The 17836-nt window shown below is 41.2% G+C and overlaps 2 protein-coding genes across 2 annotated transcripts; both read right to left on the minus strand.

Moving 5' to 3' along the window:
• Positions 1-1864: 1864 nt before the first annotated feature.
• LOC118429473 (zinc transporter ZIP11-like) lies at positions 1865-7917 on the minus strand. Its single transcript, XM_035839963.1, has 9 exons — positions 7685-7917; positions 6792-6830; positions 6118-6285; positions 5728-5845; positions 5097-5300; positions 4698-4767; positions 4328-4426; positions 3824-3982; positions 1865-3297 (listed from the first exon to the last, which is right to left on the minus strand). The coding sequence occupies exons 1-9, from the start codon at positions 7790-7792 to the stop codon at positions 3219-3221; spliced, it is 1044 nt and encodes a 347-aa protein (XP_035695856.1). The 5' UTR covers positions 7793-7917; the 3' UTR covers positions 1865-3218.
• Positions 7918-10688: 2771 nt separating this feature from the next.
• Positions 10689-17526, minus strand: LOC118428503 (probable RNA-dependent RNA polymerase 1). The gene is made up of 11 exons (XM_035838589.1): positions 17431-17526; positions 16744-17177; positions 16401-16565; positions 15877-16035; positions 15372-15497; positions 14887-15070; positions 14201-14384; positions 13801-14061; positions 11764-13643; positions 11231-11389; positions 10689-10694 (listed from the first exon to the last, which is right to left on the minus strand). The coding sequence occupies exons 1-11, from the start codon at positions 17524-17526 to the stop codon at positions 10689-10691; spliced, it is 3654 nt and encodes a 1217-aa protein (XP_035694482.1).
• Positions 17527-17836: the final 310 nt, after the last annotated feature.

Below are 17836 nucleotides of genomic sequence, written 5' to 3' on the forward strand. Positions count from 1 at the left end.
TTTTACAGCCACTGGAGCGGATCCATTTTTTGTTTGTTTCGGTATTTTGGGCATCATAATCACATGATAGCTTCATTTCTATGATATTTTTCTTGCCCAATCACACTCAGTTCACAGTGTTCATCTGCAGTTGCGTCACACTCACAGTGAACAATCTGTTTGCGGACATTTAAAGGAAATATCACATTACAATATAGATTTAGCACGGGAAAGTGTAGAGCACTGTCATGTGGATAGTCCTCCAGGATGTCAGATATCTCTGCTCCAATGGGAATGTCATAGAAATCCTTTTTATGACAAGGACAAAAAAAAGAAGAAAGTACAGTACAATTCTACTCTGTCCGCTCTCGCAGAATTGAAAATTGACAACTGTAGACTGTTTACGCTCGATCTGCAACATTCCCGAAAGCCTTGAATAAAAACAAATAAAATCATCGCACAACCCACCGAGTTTTTCCTAGGAGTATTCCACCTATGGTAAAGCCTCAATCTCACACTATAAAAACATCAAGTAGTAATGTCAGCACAACTGAACTGATGAAGTTCTTCCAATGGATATAAAGGTAATTCTAGTCTTCATATACTAGAAGTAGTCTAAAGTAAAATTAGAGTAAACTCAGAAGAGTATCTATGCCTTAACAATACCGGGTATTGTGGTTGGAACTGTTATAGCGAGTATGTTCGTGTGAAGAGGAAATCATAAGTTGACCCCTAATGAAGACCTACTAACGAGCCAGATGATTGTGCCCTGCAGAGTGCCCTTGGGGTGAGTCGACCCCAGACGCTTGACTCCCTCGGTATGCGCCACATAACTCAATCACAGCGAGAACAACCGCACCATTCATACTATGGGCAGGACGGTTGGTAAAGGTAGGATAAAAACACACAGGCACCCAAACTTGCGTGTATGGCTACGGACACTCAAAACCCACTTTACCGAGGCTTTCCCAATGAAGTAGTCGCCACATTCCAATCCGGTGTCGTCAGGTGCGACGAGCGACCTACTTCTAAAGACCGGTCTGTTGCCTTGTTTTCCGACGCCCTTCGTTCACACATATACGTGTTCCCACCTGGATAAAATTATCCCTGGACTGTCTATTTCTAGAATACATCACAAACCTGAGTCCTTTCAGTGGGGAAACTGTCCACAGCCACCAGAACTGCCGTTATATCCATGAAGAACAGTGCGAAGTTGCCACATCTTGCCCCGCTCCACACGACGCGACCCCAAACAAGTGAACAAATCCCTTCAGCGAGGCACGATCCCATCACAACACACGCGCGACTCCACGTCCAAATCCTTCCTCGGGGACTGCCCAGAAGCATCCAACTTTTTCGATGGTTTTCGGGTGCTCTTCAGATCCGAAAAAGCAAAATATTTGCGTGCCGACTGATCAAGACGCTACTTGAACAAAATACGTTGCCAAAACAAAGAGACGAGCCAGGCAAAAATTCGCGCGACTCACGCGACGCTCGGGCTCCGTGACTGGGCCTTTGTTTGTGACTATTGGGGGCTGACAACAATACCGTACAGCAGCCACACAATTAAAACTCCCCTGATGGCAAAATTAACTCCCGCCTTAAATGTGGACTTTGTCGCACGCAAAGCACACCTCAAAGGGAGGTTTGTCTGTCTGTACGTCATACAGGACAGGCAGACGTCAGAAGAAATTGTTAGGCTCCGGCAGAACAATCGACCGATGCCACCGGGTCTACCAGTGGCGCTTTGGAATGTGGAGCCCGGGCTTTGTTGGTCTTTATTTACCTTACTGTGGCTGCTAAACTTAGACTTAGCAATGGTTCCCAGTGAGAATGGAGGATTTGCCGAAATAGATGACTTAAATTGCAGGCAGTTTCAATGATTTGACGGTTTATTTTTACTTTTGATGCCTTAAGCCTTCACATGTCTCCAAGGACGACGTGGCGCCATACAGAAAGGGCAGGCTTCAAACTTTTTCAGTGATGTGGAGTTACATGTGGCAATCAATGAACTAGATACCTGGATGCAAATAAAGGCACTATGAAGAACGAAGACATAATACAAGACATAAAAATGTAACTTTCGTTGATGTCCGTACTAATAAGTCTGCCTTATCGACAAGATTACAATGACTGATTAAGTTTTTATCATAAACATTTCACAGCCAGACCAAGGAGCAATGGTTTTATAACTGCTATAAAGATATGTATAAAGACAAGACATTATTAAAAGACGGTGAAACACGAAGTGTCTGAGATATGTCTTAATTTATTCAGCAGCTTTAAATACATTGATAAAAGTAGAATCTGAAGAAAATTCCAAGACTCCCTATTTACTTTTGTCCAGATGCACCGAACAATATATTTTCATAATTACAATTATACACTTGTATTGCATGATTTTTGCATGTCTGTTTAAAAAAAATCATAATACTGTTTTCTTGTAATATATATGAACTACAGCAAATGTATGATTTTAACTCTCAATTACTCAATATTGCATCTTTCAGTCTATCAAAAATTATTCAGTCACACTATAGCAAACACTTTATTTCACATGTACACTCATTGGCGTCATTGCTGTTATTCCGAATACACATTAGAAATTTTTGATGGAGACTTTAAAGCTAACATTCTAACAAAGCACAGTTAAAGCACAGTTTGTCACAAAGAAGAAAGCAACCCATAGACAGATTAACAAAAGGGGGCAAAACACCAAAATACCATTTGGCACCGAAAGATGTCAAGATTCTATCTGTCAATATAATCTAATCTATATTAACTATGAGTCTATGACCACTGTAGAGTAGACTGTACTTTGGAACAGCCTAAGTACACATGTGATCGATGTTATAAAACTAGACATGTACATGTGTCACACTTGATGGAGGTAAAGCTCCTTGCTTCTACCCCATTTCCACTACATGGTAATTGCTGAGTGACTGTATAGTGACCACAATTGGATCTGTAAGACTTTGATTTCATAACTGGAATATGACGCAAGAATTTTTAAATCAAAGTTTGATTTAAAAGACAACAAAACACACAAAAGGTAAAAGAATTGTTCTTTAACTATGAAACTTATTGCGTGATTGTGAAATCTTTATTTCACTCAGTGGTCACAACCTCTAGTGGAAAGTGGAAGCTATATGACTCAGACTCCATTCTACCATAGTTACCTGAGGAAGTACAAGCCCTTCATATTCATACATTATAAGTTTACTTGTCAGTCATCAGCATCAGCCTAGGCCGACGTCTAATGACATCATGACGATGAATCCCACAATGCACCCCCACGATGCCAGTTTGGCATTGCCACTGCAGGGTAGAGAGAAACAAACATCATTTAGATATTCAAATGTTATGACAGAGTATTACTGTAAAACAGCAATATCTTATCAGCATTCAATAGACCAATCAAGACTGTTTGTCACAATTATCATTTCAACCAATGATGAAATGGCAAATAGCAATTTGACCAATGAGGAGAGTAGCTGCATGGCTATCAAACATTTCCATTTTTAGGTTTTTATTTTGTATTTCTACGTTTTGACAGGTAGGAAGAGTGCTAAGAAAACTTAGGCAACTTTACCATATACTACCATACACTACCACAATGAGAGACCAACTTCATAGAAACAAAGAGTTTAATCTGCTATATAATGTCTGTATTTAATTTTGACACCCGTATGCTTTTGGAACACTTCAGTGAAATGGAATTCCTCTTCCACCTCATGACTTATCATAAAGATATGTATTTTTGTTTTCTTTTGTCATTTGATCGACCACTATGCTGTCATAATTTTATATCTAAAAGCCACAGAGGCCCAGTGGTCATCTTCACCTTGTGTTTGCCTCTGGAATGATGTCATCTACAACAACATACACCATGGCACCTGCTGCAAAGGCCAGAGCGTATGGGAGGAGGGGTTCTGCTATTACCATGGCAACGGCACCAAACACTCCAGCTAGAGGCTCCACCATCCCACTCAACTGGCCATACCTACATGGATGAGTTGTCAGTCAGTCACATAAAGGGTCAAGGGCTACATCTTATGAGCTTATTAATCATTTCACTTTTCATCTTTATATGCTTTTTCCTATGAGTGCTAAGAAAACTGAGGCAACTTTTCTAGTATACAATACCATGATGAGAGACCAACTTCATAGAAACAAATAGTTCAATCTGTTATATAATCATAATGACTGCTTTTAAATTTGACACCTGTATGCTTTTGGAACACTTCAGTGAAATGGAATTTCTCTTCCACCTCATCACTTATCATAAAGATATGTATTTTTGTCTTCTTTTGCCATTTGATTGACCACTTTTAAGTCCAACACTTACCAAAAACTCTTCCACACAGACATCCCAGAACCCCTCAGGGGTAAACTTACAGCAAGGCCTTCTGGGAAATTTTGGATTCCAATTCCCCATGCCAGATTCCTAGCAAAGAAAAAACCACATTATCATGAAAATCAGTTTTTGGACAGAGAGTATCACAAATTTAACACAGTACACTGTAAAAGGATGTTAAATTTTCAAAATGGTGAGAGTATTGATATTTGATATAGATTCCATAAAACTGACTGTACATCACATTTTAAACATCAATGTCCTGAATGGTACCATTCTTAATGGTACCCTTCTTATCCTGATCGTACATTACAAACATAAAGTGACTGATGCAACAGAGAAAACATCCTCCACTCCTCACCTGGCACTTTCAAATGTTGCAGCAGGTGTTTTACCAACAGCAGCAAAGCCAACACCAACCGCAAGTCCCTCTACAAAATCATGATGGTAATGGTGTCACTTTGGTACACACGTATTACATCTGAGTGATGTCATATTATCATGCTATGTCATATTATCATGCTATATTCAAACTTACTAAATTGCCCTGGTACTAATTTTTTTTTGCTACAGATTATTTGTAAATGTCATTATGTAGCATTTTACTTGATATCGTTTATGCATGTGTATGCTGTAGGAAGACTTCAAGTACATTCTTTTATTCTTCCTTTTGAAAAGCTTGTGCAATGCAACACAGCAGCACTTGATTTAGAAAAACCCAACAGACAAGGCTGAGGATCAGTCTTGTTGTTCCACACACCTGGAATGTTATGAACAGTGATAGCAATGATCAACAACATTATTCTCCTCCAACTGATGGAAGCCTGGCCAGCTTTTTTCTCATCATTGACTGATGTCTCCTCCTCTTCCTCCCCTGTACTGAGGGCCACCTTGTGGGACTCGGAGGTCTTCCTTCTGTGTGTGGGGCCTTTTGGGGTGTTCGAAGACAACATTTCACCATTTTCTGTGGTAAGGAAAAAATAAGATAAAATTACACTTTCAGCTTCATGTAAAAAATATGACAGATAAAAAAAAACACTTTTAAAGTTTTGCTAAAAAATTATATATAAGTTGTGACACTAATAACAGTTGACTAAGATATGCTTAAGTCTAATAATTTTTCTTGCCGTGTTACAATTTGATGGTGCATTATCCTTAGCCTGAACAGCCATAACCTAGAATTTCACTACTAAAAAGTTTCAAAATGATAATTCAAACTTACAACAATACAAAACATGTTGACGAACAAAGCACTCAATATTTATTTGGTAACTTTTCTTAACTTCCTGAAACTAAAACCAGCCTTGGAAAGATAGTTGTCATAGTTGACAGTAAATATGTATTATTTCACTTAGAACAATCTATAGATAAATGACCAATGCAACACAAACCTATGGAAAATGAGGAGTCCTGTGGGGGTTCTGCAGCAACAGTTGTGAAGTCTTTCTCCTCTGCGTGGAATTTTTCTTCTGATGACAAGGCCAGGGCAACATTTGGAGATGACACACCCTATGTATGGCCAACACTTCAGCATGTAATCTGTACCTTTATATAACGTTATCTCTAATAACTTTATGTCATTCTAAAGCACAATATACAGTACCTTGTCGGAGTTATAAGAAGAGAATGTCCTTCCTCAAGAAAAAGTATGCATGGATGTGTTCAAAACACATCCTCTAATAGACTGGTAGAGACAGTTGATGTGTTTATAAGCATGTTAATGGTCCATCTAAATGTATGTGTCAATATCAAAGCTAAGAAAGTCATAACAAATCATTTACCAGGTAGGGCAGGAAGACATCAGACATGTAGACAAACACTGCTCCGAGAGCAAACCCAATGGCAACAGGAATGAAGGCAAACTCTCCATGTGCCCCATAGGTCTGGGACTGTTCAGCCATCTCTATAGCAGGAGATAACAGAGACCAGTAGGAGGCAGCAAGCATCACCTGGAAATGGATTTATATGATATTAGACTCTACTGAGGGGAACACAGTGTTAGCTTTTGCTTTGTTTTGTCATTAGTACTTCACTTTATAGAGCTTTATAGAACTTTATAGAGTTCTGAGCCAGGCCACATGCTAGTACTTATGATATACTTATTGTTTTAGAATGAATGAGTTATGCATGGTAAATTGTCAACAATACAAACAACAAAGTGAGAGAAACTGCTGAGGTTCACTATACTCAGGTCTTATCTCAGTTGGATATCCAGAAATTTTAGAGACTTAAATCACACATGATTAACTCTGCTAGTTGTATATATGCAATATATATAGTTTGTGTGTTTGTAAGCTATCTATGTGTCTATCTATGAAACAAGTTACCAATTTAACAGTTGTCCTTGTTTACAAAAGTCCTGTTGGTCCATTGGCATAACCAATTTTCTACTTTTTCTTACTTTCTTTGTTTCATAACAAACATCACAATATGTATATGCTTTGATTACACTTACCCCTGCTGCAAAACCAAGACTGGCATCTAGAACTTTCCTCTGATAGAGAGAGAGAAAAAAACACAACTTAAACCGAGAAAACTGTGTCGGAGTGTGTCCTTTATTAATGAGAAAGTGCATTGCCTGGACTTATACATGGTAATGGTGTAATAAATAACATCACATCACCATAGCAGTAACGTTAAGCATTTAACTTTTTTTTTTTAAGACAGTCATCAGGCACAATGATGAATGAGGCAAACATGAGTAGATGCTGTAAATAAACAGTTTATAACAAATATAACATGATTTTGCACAACATACATGTAATCCTGAAACAGTGAAAGTTATCTGCTTTTAATATTTGGGGAGCTCATAATACACACTAGTGCCACCAGTCATGACTGGAACGAAAGAAAGGCAAAACACAAACAGTAGCACCAGCTGCGAACAACAACGTGGCTGAGTGGTCAACCTGTACAAGGCCACGTCACTCCAGGATGTAACACGTTACACAGGAACATACTTATGCCCCCCTCCCACCACACACAGGTAAAGAGCATGATACAAACTAGGTCATATAAACAACAATATTCACTTCATACAAATCGATAACTGTGATTCAGACTTAGAGTCAATATTGCAATATATGTATGTCATGATCTAGGTGAAATGTTACATACGATTAATACAAATTTCAATATTTCAACATTATGAGAAACATGATAAACTTTTTCCAAAAACTGACAATGAAATTCAAATCAATATACCATTGACAAATGCAAATTGAAATAAAAATTGCTCATAGTGACCATAATTCACACGTACTGACAAGTCAGGGGGACTACTAGTAAAACTGTATTATCAAAACTTTTGCTTCCAAGACTCGAGCCAAGTTTTTCAGACACACACACCTTGCCACTTGTGAAGACGAACACCAACGACGCTCCGAGCGCAGTGAGGCCCCACGTTAGCAGTGTCCCTAACAGCGCCTGTACCACAGGGTTCTGTCCCGCGATCATGTCTGCACCAGGCTAGAAACAACTCAGAGAAACCGTCGGTGGCGACAGAATAAACTGAATAATGCTGCTGTCCGACACACTTTCCCACGGAGCAAAAAGAAAATGGCGCCGAAGACTATGTGGACACTTCTATTCCTCGGAACGGGGAGAAAAGTTATGTAAGTATGGCGTTTTCTTTTAGTAGTCAAGCTTTAACCCATAAAAATGCCAATGAAATTACAATATATGGCTCTCAAAGCTGAAATGATTACACGATAAAAGAGCTTGGAGAATATCATTACTATAATTCTCCTTTTCCTTACCCGATACGTACAACACTCCCTGTACATCTAGTGTAGTAGCCCAGAAGGGACGCAGCATTGCCACGAGGTCATTGACCTCCATCAGCCGGTACCCTGCCGGGAAGCTTGGCGTTCCAGACATTCAACTTCAAACCAAGGGGGAGCACACACCAGTTTGCACCGATAATATATTTTATTGCAAAATGGTGCTCACATTTAATACTGAATACAAACTGTACCATTTGCATAATTAATGAGAAAAGGCTATGAAAAGGCCACAAAGTCTTTTCATGTATTCTTGTGGCGTGAGGCAGTATTAATAATGCCTGGGTGGGTACCATCGTTCACAGAACCCAGGGTGTAGTAATGGGTCGTATGAAGGTAATGTAATGGTAAACCGCAAATATACAATACAAATGATTAATGAGGAATGCTATGTTATACTTTTTTAATCTGAAAGGGTGGAAATTCATACGTGGATCATCAATGGATAAATCATTATTACTAAGACGGTTAAAGAATGTTACGCATGCATCAACATACCAGCCAATGAGAGACTTTGCCCAACATGCCATAATGACATAGAAAATGAATTTCATTTCATAACGGATTGTCCGACGTAGAGTCGATTCCGAGTCACCGCGAGGGTTGCAATTGTCATCATTTACAAATGGTTTCAATTGTTGTTAATTATATGTCCAGGAGATTTTTTACTTTTGAAATATTTCTAATGCTATTTGAACTTTCTAAATATTTTCCCCAGTCTGTAAAACCTTTGAAATATTCTTGATGTGGAACAGAATACTTCTAACAGTTTGCAAACAATGGTAACAGCATTTCGCCATTATTTACCATTTTCTGTAATATTGGGTCAGTGGGGTAGGAAGAAAGTAATTCACACATCCTTGCAAAGTATGGTTGGGTGTCATGTCAATGGCCTACCACAAAGGACCCACCAGTGCCCATCAGTGAAATCTAAAAATATACCAGGCAGACAAAAGGGGCTAACTTTTATGGGGCAATAAATTAATTCTACCATTTGGCAAGGTTTACCATTTTTTGTAAATATTTCTAAAAGTGAAAGAATCCTGCAGATGTTTGAAAATTATTGTAAATAAAGAGATTTTTGTGTGATCTCTTTCAAACTGTTTCCAAAGTATTCGAAGGAATTCAAATAATGTCCATTCCAAGACACCATGAGGGTTTTTAGGCGATATTTATAATTAGTCTGAATCATTTTGAATAAAAGAATATCTGAGCCACAATAATTAAATTATTTTCAAAAAATTGACTAAGAAAATACTCATTTATTTGAATTTCTTTGAATATTTTAGAAACATTTTGCAAGTAACTGTACAAAAATATCTTTATTTAGAATAATTGTGAAACCTCTCTGTGATTATTTCACATTTACAAATATCTACAAAAAATGGTAAACCTGGCCAAATGGTAAAATTAGTTTATTGCCCCCATAAAAGTAAGCCCTATTGTTGCATCTGTATATTTTTAGATTTCACTGCTGGGCACTGGTGGATCCTTTGTGGTGGGCCATTGTTGCATGGCACCCAACCATACTTTCCAAGGATGTGTGAATTGCTATCTTCCCAGCCCACAGAACCATTTACAAAAAATGGTAGAAAATGGTAAATAATGGTAGAATGCTGTTATCATTATTTAGAAACCATTAGAAGTATCCAATTCCACGCCATGAATATTTCCAAAGTTTTACAGGACCAGGGAAATATTTATAAAGTTGAAACAGTGTTAAAAATATTTCTGAAGTATCAAATGCCCTAGACATATAATTACAAAACTTTAAAATCAGTTCTAAACAATGGCAACAAACATCCGCACGGTGTCTTGGAATTGACTCTAGATTCAAAATTCCATATCAATATTTTTGAAAAAATTATAATAATGTTGGAGCTTAGATATTCTTTTATTCAAAATAATTACAACTTATTACAATTATTGTCTAAAAACCCTCATGGTGTCTCGGAATGGACTCTATGAAGAAGACCGTCAAAAGTTATTTCAATATATTGTATGTAAGTCCGATATTGTACTGCCACATGTTAAGACAGAGATATTCAATTTGATATTATCATGTATCTACCTACGTAGGCCAATTCATTTACAACTCCTTGCAAAAAAGAGACAATGCTATATTGACATAATGATCTGAAGTATTAGCTTTTATGATATCATCTAGATTGTTTATAGATTTCTACTGTTATATTAGATAAGACTAGTTGTTAGATATCTGCAATAGTATATAGTTCAGCTGCCATGTATATTCAAATTGCCATACATTGTACCTGTTACAATTGTCGCGCCATAAAGTTCATTCATTCATTCATTTATTCTTATACTGATGAGGTACATAATCAATCTGAAACCTTTGTAATGTGGCAAATGCTGATGCGAATTTCATGATTGCGACATCATAATGGACACAGAGTATGCAGATTAAGGCATGCGTTTCATAGCCAACGACAAAATAACTTGTAGTAAATTCATAAGGTCGTCGAAATGGCATACCTTGAGGGATTTTCGTGTTTCTATCACTCCATGGAATATCCGATGTTATAGTGTAGAAAAAATCCCACATATCACTACGCCTAACGTCGCAGATGGGATAATAATACTTTTGATACTTAATAGAGCCTACTAAGAAGAAACTGTTACATTTCTGAATATATATATATATATATAACGGCCGTTACATGTATATGGTGAGATGTCATTATCAACACTTCAATAGTTGAATAGACTTCTTCCTCTGCGGTACGAAGACCCATAATAGGCCCAATCTATACACAGTTTTTACCGATATCGGTGGATGTGTCGGGAGGGATCTGGAACGCTGGCCGCGGGACACCCGTGGCGCTTGCAGTCATAAACAGCTATATAGCCTAATGAGCCCGCGTTGTATGTTAATGAGCCTTCCCGAAGTCGGGACACATCTACACACGCGCGGAAGCTGTCGGGGACCCCTGCTAAGCTATCGGGGACCCCTGCTAAGCTTTCGTACGAATGGTCCGGACCTTTCGGGAGAAATTTTCCCGATATCGTAATGGCGATATAGCAGTTCCATCTAGACGATGAAAAAAAGCTGTCGGCGAATGGTTGTAGGCTCGCCGATATCGGGAAAAACTGTGTGTAGATCGTGCAGACGCTCCATGTATGACTGTACACGTCTGATTGAGTCCATTGTTCCATAGGCGTACAGTTGTCCCCGTGCTGGCCCCCTCACACCCGTCAGGCGTCGGACCTGTACCTCTGCGCCGGTCTCCAGCTCAATTGACTCCTGAACCTGTGCGCGAAATAAACATGAGTACCAAAGAAGTAGCCTGGGTACCATCCGGAGTCCGGACAGTAGTTCGTACGAACTAGTATGTTCGCCTATGTGACTGTATACAATGTATAATAAACGTCGGAAAACGATGAATGATGATGAAACGTCGGAGCGAACTACTACTAGGATGGTACCCAGGCTACCAACGAAAATCCTCACAATCTCACAACCCGCGATCTTAGCGCAGAATGAAGTCTCTTACGTCGGCACCCCGTCTGTCAGTCGAACTGGGTACGGAAAGTCTACCGACGCAAGAGGCTCCGAGTGAGTTGGGCTTATTCGAAATACAAATGGCATCTACACGATTCTCTACTGAGCTGGAACTTGCATACCTTAGTCAGCCTGTCCTTGACGCCATTTCTCCACACGTGCGGAGGTATCTGTGCCACAAATTCGTCCTTGGCGTGTACGGTCTCGGCGTGCACAACCTCTATGATGTCCCCTGTTTGAGACAGCATGTGGTACGTCCACAGTGCCTTTCGCTGGATGTTCCGTCTGCTAGCCTCCCCCAAGACCACGTGCGCACCTCCCAGCATCACACTGGCAGTCGACTCCTTAAACTCGTGGGAACTGATGTACTGGAAGAATTCGACCAAGAGTTCACCCAAGCTACAGCCGTTTTCAAACGAATATTCTACGATGGTTTTCACCGAGACAGTTTCGCTGGTAAGACTTAGCCACTCTTTCGTCGCTCCAGTGGGAGCTTCTCTTAAGTCGACCATGAAACCGGCTTTGACTGCATATGACAGCATGTTGAAGACTAAGTCTGCGCTGTGTACATGTGTCAGCAGGTGCTCGTGCATCCACTTACGCAAGAAAGCAACCAAAGGGAGGACGTTAGCGTAACGGCCTACATACATCTGGACTACCGGCAGAAGTGTCCCTTGCTTGTCCACAAAGAATTTGTTCGGAGCCCGTAAGGTCGCGATGGTGAATTCGGTCGTGGAATAGTAGTCGTTTGCCAGTTGGTGTGTGATATTGTCGATCACTGGACACTCCGAAAAGGCAGTTCTAGCAGTCGTTGCTGTCTTTAAGTTTAAGATGCCTAGTATGTCACCAATAACCCACGGAAAGCTGAGTAGTTTTGCGTCTGGGTCGGAGTAGGTAACAGTGTACCACGCGGAGGCTTTCTTCAAAACATGGGGGTGATCCAATTCGACAGACTCTTCTCCTCCAAACTCTTCAAAGAAATCTTGACGCGTCCTTTTCCGCAGATCCTCGATACGGACTTTTGCAACCCTCTCGATCTCGTACCGTTCGTATCTGTCGTCCATGTGCTTGTGCAGCTTGACGATACAGCCGGAGACTGCCTCTGATTCGGTCTCAATCCCGTACTGTGCCATCAATGACCGCAATTGGTCATTGTATCTGTCTCTACTCCGCCTGGCCTTTTTAACATAACTAACGTGCTCGCCTATAACCAAGCCGTAATCAGGATGTACCTGTTCAACAGTTCCCTTCCGCTCTACTTGTGTACAGACATTTTCGATCATCTGACACTCCCTATACATCTTACCCAGAACTCTCTCTGACCGCCTTGTGGTCTTGTCTCTTTTTCCCATGAAGTCAGGATATTCAAGTGGCCGCTCTGTCTTGTCTAAGTCTGGACACACGCCTGTCTTTGGAAAATCCACAGCGTCGGAGTGTTTTACCGCCAACCGTTGACACACATCAGAAAAGATTCCCATCGGTTCTGTGTCTGCGAAAACCAGGTGTGCGTTTGCAATGAGGCCCAATCTGTCATTCTTTATATAATCCACGATGAAATCGATGAGGTGTTTGATTGTGACGTTAGGAACCTCTCTCTTGGTAGGCGACCTGAAATGCATAGGCTGCTCATTCGGCCCGTTGAATATCAGATCAGGTAACCAGGTAACGAAGAAGTCATCTCCGTCTAGATCCCCTCCCGTCATCTCGTTTGGATGCGGCCGCGGTCCTTTGGCGGGAAAGACGATGACGTCCACCATATGATATAGTGCGGGGACGTCAATAGCCTGTAACTTACGAACATCGCCTGGGTGTAAGCACGGGGTCCGTGTCACCACCACATCACCTTCCAACACGCGGACTTTGCCGTCCTGGTTCGCAATGTCCTCGGTGTACTGGACAAAGACCTGCCCATATTCCAACGTGCCCGTCTCGTCCAGAACACCTAACATGATGCGGCCATATTCTGGTGGGATCCCTATCCGGGCTCTCCTTCTTATTTCTCCTGTTATGTAACAAGAAAGCAAATTGAATCACCAGGCATGATTCTTGCTAAAAGAAGTTGGCTGCTAAAACAAACAAACAAACAAACAGACGAACACATATAAATCTCTTCCTTTATCATAATCTATGGGCATTACATACTACATCAGTGTACGCACCTACTGAACTCTTGTAAATTTTCTGCAGCATACTGCGGAAGAACGGCTCTGTGGTGAGCTGGACTCCCATCTTCAGCAGCCGCCTGTACGGCAGTCCCTTCATCTGTGCCCGCTGACACAAGGCTTCAGCCGCGCTCGTTTCCAGCAGAAACATATCAGCAAGTTCGAACAGCCTTTCCTGCTGGAGTTGTTGGAAAACTATGTCAGGAACACCAAGCTGAGAGAGAATCGTGATGACTTGCCTGTTCAGAAACAGCCGGCCTGTAAGGGTAAAAATGCCGCATTATTGTCCACTCAACATTTTGTAGTTATCTACCGGAAGACCATATGCAGAACAGAAGTTTCTACAGTAGAAATGGCTACCGGTTAGAAAACACAGCAATAACAACTTTTATCATACCTGGGTGACTGGTTGTACAGATCTCAATGACGTCGTGTAGTGACCAGAATTTGTTCATGCTACTACGATACTGCATGATCTCCCCCTGTAGGGTAGGATCGACAGCCAGCATCCCTTTCACACCTGCATAGCGAATCTGATAGGCTGATGGAACCTTCTGGCTGTCACCTGTTTTGCTGCTGACCTGATGGATGGAGGAGGACGAAGAAGAACGCTTTTTCGTTAGCTAGTAGAGCAATGTTACTTTGCTACGGCCTGTATATTTTACGGTCTTTTAGCCAAGCACACTAGGTGTCCCCTACACTTCTCGATAAATGTGTTGGCTTCTCACTACGTGCAAATCATTGTTTGACGCTCGAGGATTATGCCTGAAGCTTCGCCATACACGGGGCTGTCGGCTTTACGTCACAATCCGAAATGACGAAGGCAATCCTTTACAACATGTCCGAGCTGGGACCGACCCTAGACATTGCTAGAATAGAACTCCTACAGGCCAAGAAACGGAGTTGCGTTAGCGCTTGCGCCACGGGGACATCACACATGGGACCGTTATAAGATTCATGCAAATGTAGCTGATATTGCCGATGGGTTACAGATTTGGCGTTTTCAAGATGGCGGACGATGATGGTTACAATTTTGATGAACAGTGGGCAATGGACCCAGCTTGTCTGCAGAATACAACAAACCTTTCTGGCCAGGTCTTTGGAAATTTTCCCGATCCCATCCGAAAAGCAGTACGGTTTACGGTTGACTGGGTCGTAACCACCCGTGATGTCGGAGATCTCGACGGCGTTGTTCCCGACATTTGCGACTGTCGGCTCTGTCGTGGAGAAACACTGACCCATCCTGGCGAGATAAGTTGCTGGACATCTGGAAAAGAAACAACAAAGAAACTAATGCTGTTCATGTAGTGTATTCTTGTGTTAATGCATCCGTGTATAATTTCTAGTTCTTGACATAATTTAAAAGTATACCATACCATACTTGATTGTTATGTTATACACTGAATTTGGAAAAAGGGCAACATTAGGCACTGATTATAAAATGTAAAAGCACTCAAAAAGGGCACAGTAGAGAATTAAATATACTTTTCAGGAAGATGCCAGCAGTTCGGAGCTCCCTTTTCCTAGCTTCTTGTGAAACATCAAAAAGACTACCTAGAGCCACGTACCTACAGCCAGAGAAGTCCCCCATTTCAGCCCTGATAGATTCCGCTGTGTTCTTTCCGTCATCCGAGAAAAACCAAACTCCGTGTTGGCGGAGTTGACTGTTGGATGCCGCAAGAAACCTGTAATACCTGTGAAAAAGGAATGGCAAAACTTGAAATCCTTGAAGGATACTGTTACACCGTTTCAAGACATTATTGTAATATGTAGTAATGTTGTCAATTCGAGTCCAATAAGTATGCATTATACTAGCGTTAGTAGCAGTACGTGCATGCATCGACTGATGATAGCCTGACTAAAATCGCACACCTAGCGGCCGGTCTTACAGTTGCCACCACCTAGAAGGGGGTCATTAACCACAGCCAAAGAGAGATTGTTTAAACACAGGCTACGACTGATGATATCTAGATATAAATATATTTTCTTTCTACATTCAGAAGTTAGTTTCGATATTAACAACTAGTGACAATTAAATCTACTATTATTGAACTACACTGTAGTGATACATACCTCTCTCCGACCCTGACCCCAGTTTGAAGCACGTTCCTCACACGTGCAAATATATCCTCTTCCTCCAATCCCGTCGCTATTCCACCCTGAAGCTTCTGGAACCCTTCGTCAAGGAAGGAAACCCTGAGGAAGAACTCCTCACCATAGTCACGCAGCATCCTGTGGTTGAATAGTAGTAAAAGAACGAATGGGAAACTTCGCGTATACTTTTGAGGCAAAATGTGAAAATGCGCTTTGCACAAAATGTAGAATGTAGCGACTGCGCAAATCATCATCATATGGTTCCGTGCCAGTACTGCAGCCAGTCCACGGCCTTCTCATTAGCTTCTAGCAGGTTAGTCCCAGTTAGAGATAAGCTTAATACGCAGCCCTGTGTAATGTGTCCCATAGTTTGGATAGGGTGACCGAAACGACTCATAAGTCTTTTTAAGTCTTGGCCAAACCGTCGTCTTTTGATTAACAGAATGTATTAAAAAAACGAGCGATATCGATTTACTTTGACAAACCTAAATCGTTAAGCTCACCTGTTTTCAAACATGATTTCAGGTTGCAGGAAGAGGAGCGTGGTAGGTGTGACGATGACGCGACGCACGTAACGGAGGGTGGCCGGGAGGGACATCTCCTGACGACCCAGCTGTATGTCACTGGCGGACAGCAGTGCGTCAAATTCCCTCGATATATCCACAAACCTGTTCGGTTACAAAAAAAATCATCTTATATCTCAGGCGTATACGAAAATAAACGGCTAATACAGTTTGTAAAACTTAACGGCTGTCGACCATTGGTAGTTGATGATATATAATACAGTATGGAATTTGTAAATAATGATTGGCATTAGGAAAGTGAGATAATGAAAGAGTCCCTAACCTGTTCTGGTCCATGATGTGGACGATTCTGTAAAGTACATCGGTAACGACATCTTCCCCCTCTTCATTTTCCAGCTTCTCCAGCTTGAGACATAGCTCTGACTCCATCTGATCTCGTGCCGAGAAACCTCTGGATAAGAGAGCATGCATCGCGTACACACTGGCAAATCCATGCAACCTAGGCTCGGTAGGGGGCGCTGATTTTACCGTCTCTTCCTTTGTGAACAGGTAGTGAGCTTTGAAGCCGCACCTCCCACACAGCCGACTGAGAATCTGATGTGTGATGTCGTTCCAGTGGGATTCATTGGAGATAACGAGCTTCAAGCAGGAGGAGTTACCGATGATGTCAGCAGGACAACCCAAGAAGCTTGTCCTGCGGGTCCAAACCGTCTTCTCGCCCACCCACTCCAACGACGCAACAGGTGCTCTGCTAACCTAAGAATATACAGACACTCTTGTTTTACAAAAACAAAAGATTTAACCACTGTATGCAAGACAACTTAAAGGTTTATTGTAATATCACCACTGCATATATACTTTATTAGCAAAACATTGATACAGCATTTGCACTTAACTGCAGTTCCGCAAGGTTTCGCTCTACTAAAGTATACATGTATAGCCGATGGTAACAATGATGCAGTTCTGAATGACCTAATGATTTGAATGTTTAAAATCTTCTTGTACCCACCTTGACCCTGTGCTTTAAGAACAGGTACACTGATGTTTCGGTCTTCTTCTCCGTCACTAAGATGTATTTCTCCAAGTCGTTATATTTGATATTCATCCTGTGTACATACTCACGAAACGTATTAACTCTAAAGTACACGGTAAGTTCCTTCCTATCGTGCTCAAACGACAACTGATTTTCACACACTTGATTTGCTTCATAGTGGCTTACAAAAGTGCTTCTTCCACGGAATGCACCAAGAGAGAAACTTTTGTAAATGACATCGTGTGTTGCAGCCCGTCTCCCCTTGTCTGAAAGTACCTTTCCAGAGTTTGTTGTCAGCCATGGATAACCCTCGTCTCCTGTGATTTCGGGTGGATCTGTGCACCATGCCTGTCTCAGTTTGGCGTAGAATTGTTCAGCATCT

This window comes from Branchiostoma floridae, chromosome 13 (genome assembly GCF_000003815.2).
Source record: "Branchiostoma floridae strain S238N-H82 chromosome 13, Bfl_VNyyK, whole genome shotgun sequence".
NCBI lineage: Eukaryota > Metazoa > Chordata > Leptocardii > Amphioxiformes > Branchiostomatidae > Branchiostoma > Branchiostoma floridae.

What these genes read in the sequence shown, in the direction of transcription:
- LOC118429473 (XM_035839963.1), bottom strand. Translation starts at nt 7,792, where the DNA reads ATGATCGCGGGACAGAACCCTGTGGTACAGGCGCTGTTAGGGACACTG. An exon ending in GCAACATTTGAAAGTGCCAG is followed by an intron (nt 4,427 to 4,697) that starts GTGAGGAGTGGA and finishes TTTCTTTGCTAG; the next exon opens with GAATCTGGCATGGGGAATTG. An exon ending in ATTCCAGAGGCAAACACAAG is followed by an intron (nt 3,298 to 3,823) that starts GTGAAGATGACC and finishes TCTACCCTGCAG; the next exon opens with TGGCAATGCCAAACTGGCAT.
- LOC118428503 (XM_035838589.1), bottom strand. Translation starts at nt 17,526, where the DNA reads ATGAATATCAAATATAACGACTTGGAGAAATACATCTTAGTGACGGAG. An exon ending in GGGGTCAGGGTCGGAGAGAG is followed by an intron (nt 15,498 to 15,876) that starts GTATGTATCACT and finishes CCTTTTTCACAG; the next exon opens with GTATTACAGGTTTCTTGCGG. An exon ending in GGGGACTTCTCTGGCTGTAG is followed by an intron (nt 15,071 to 15,371) that starts GTACGTGGCTCT and finishes TTTCTTTTCCAG; the next exon opens with ATGTCCAGCAACTTATCTCG.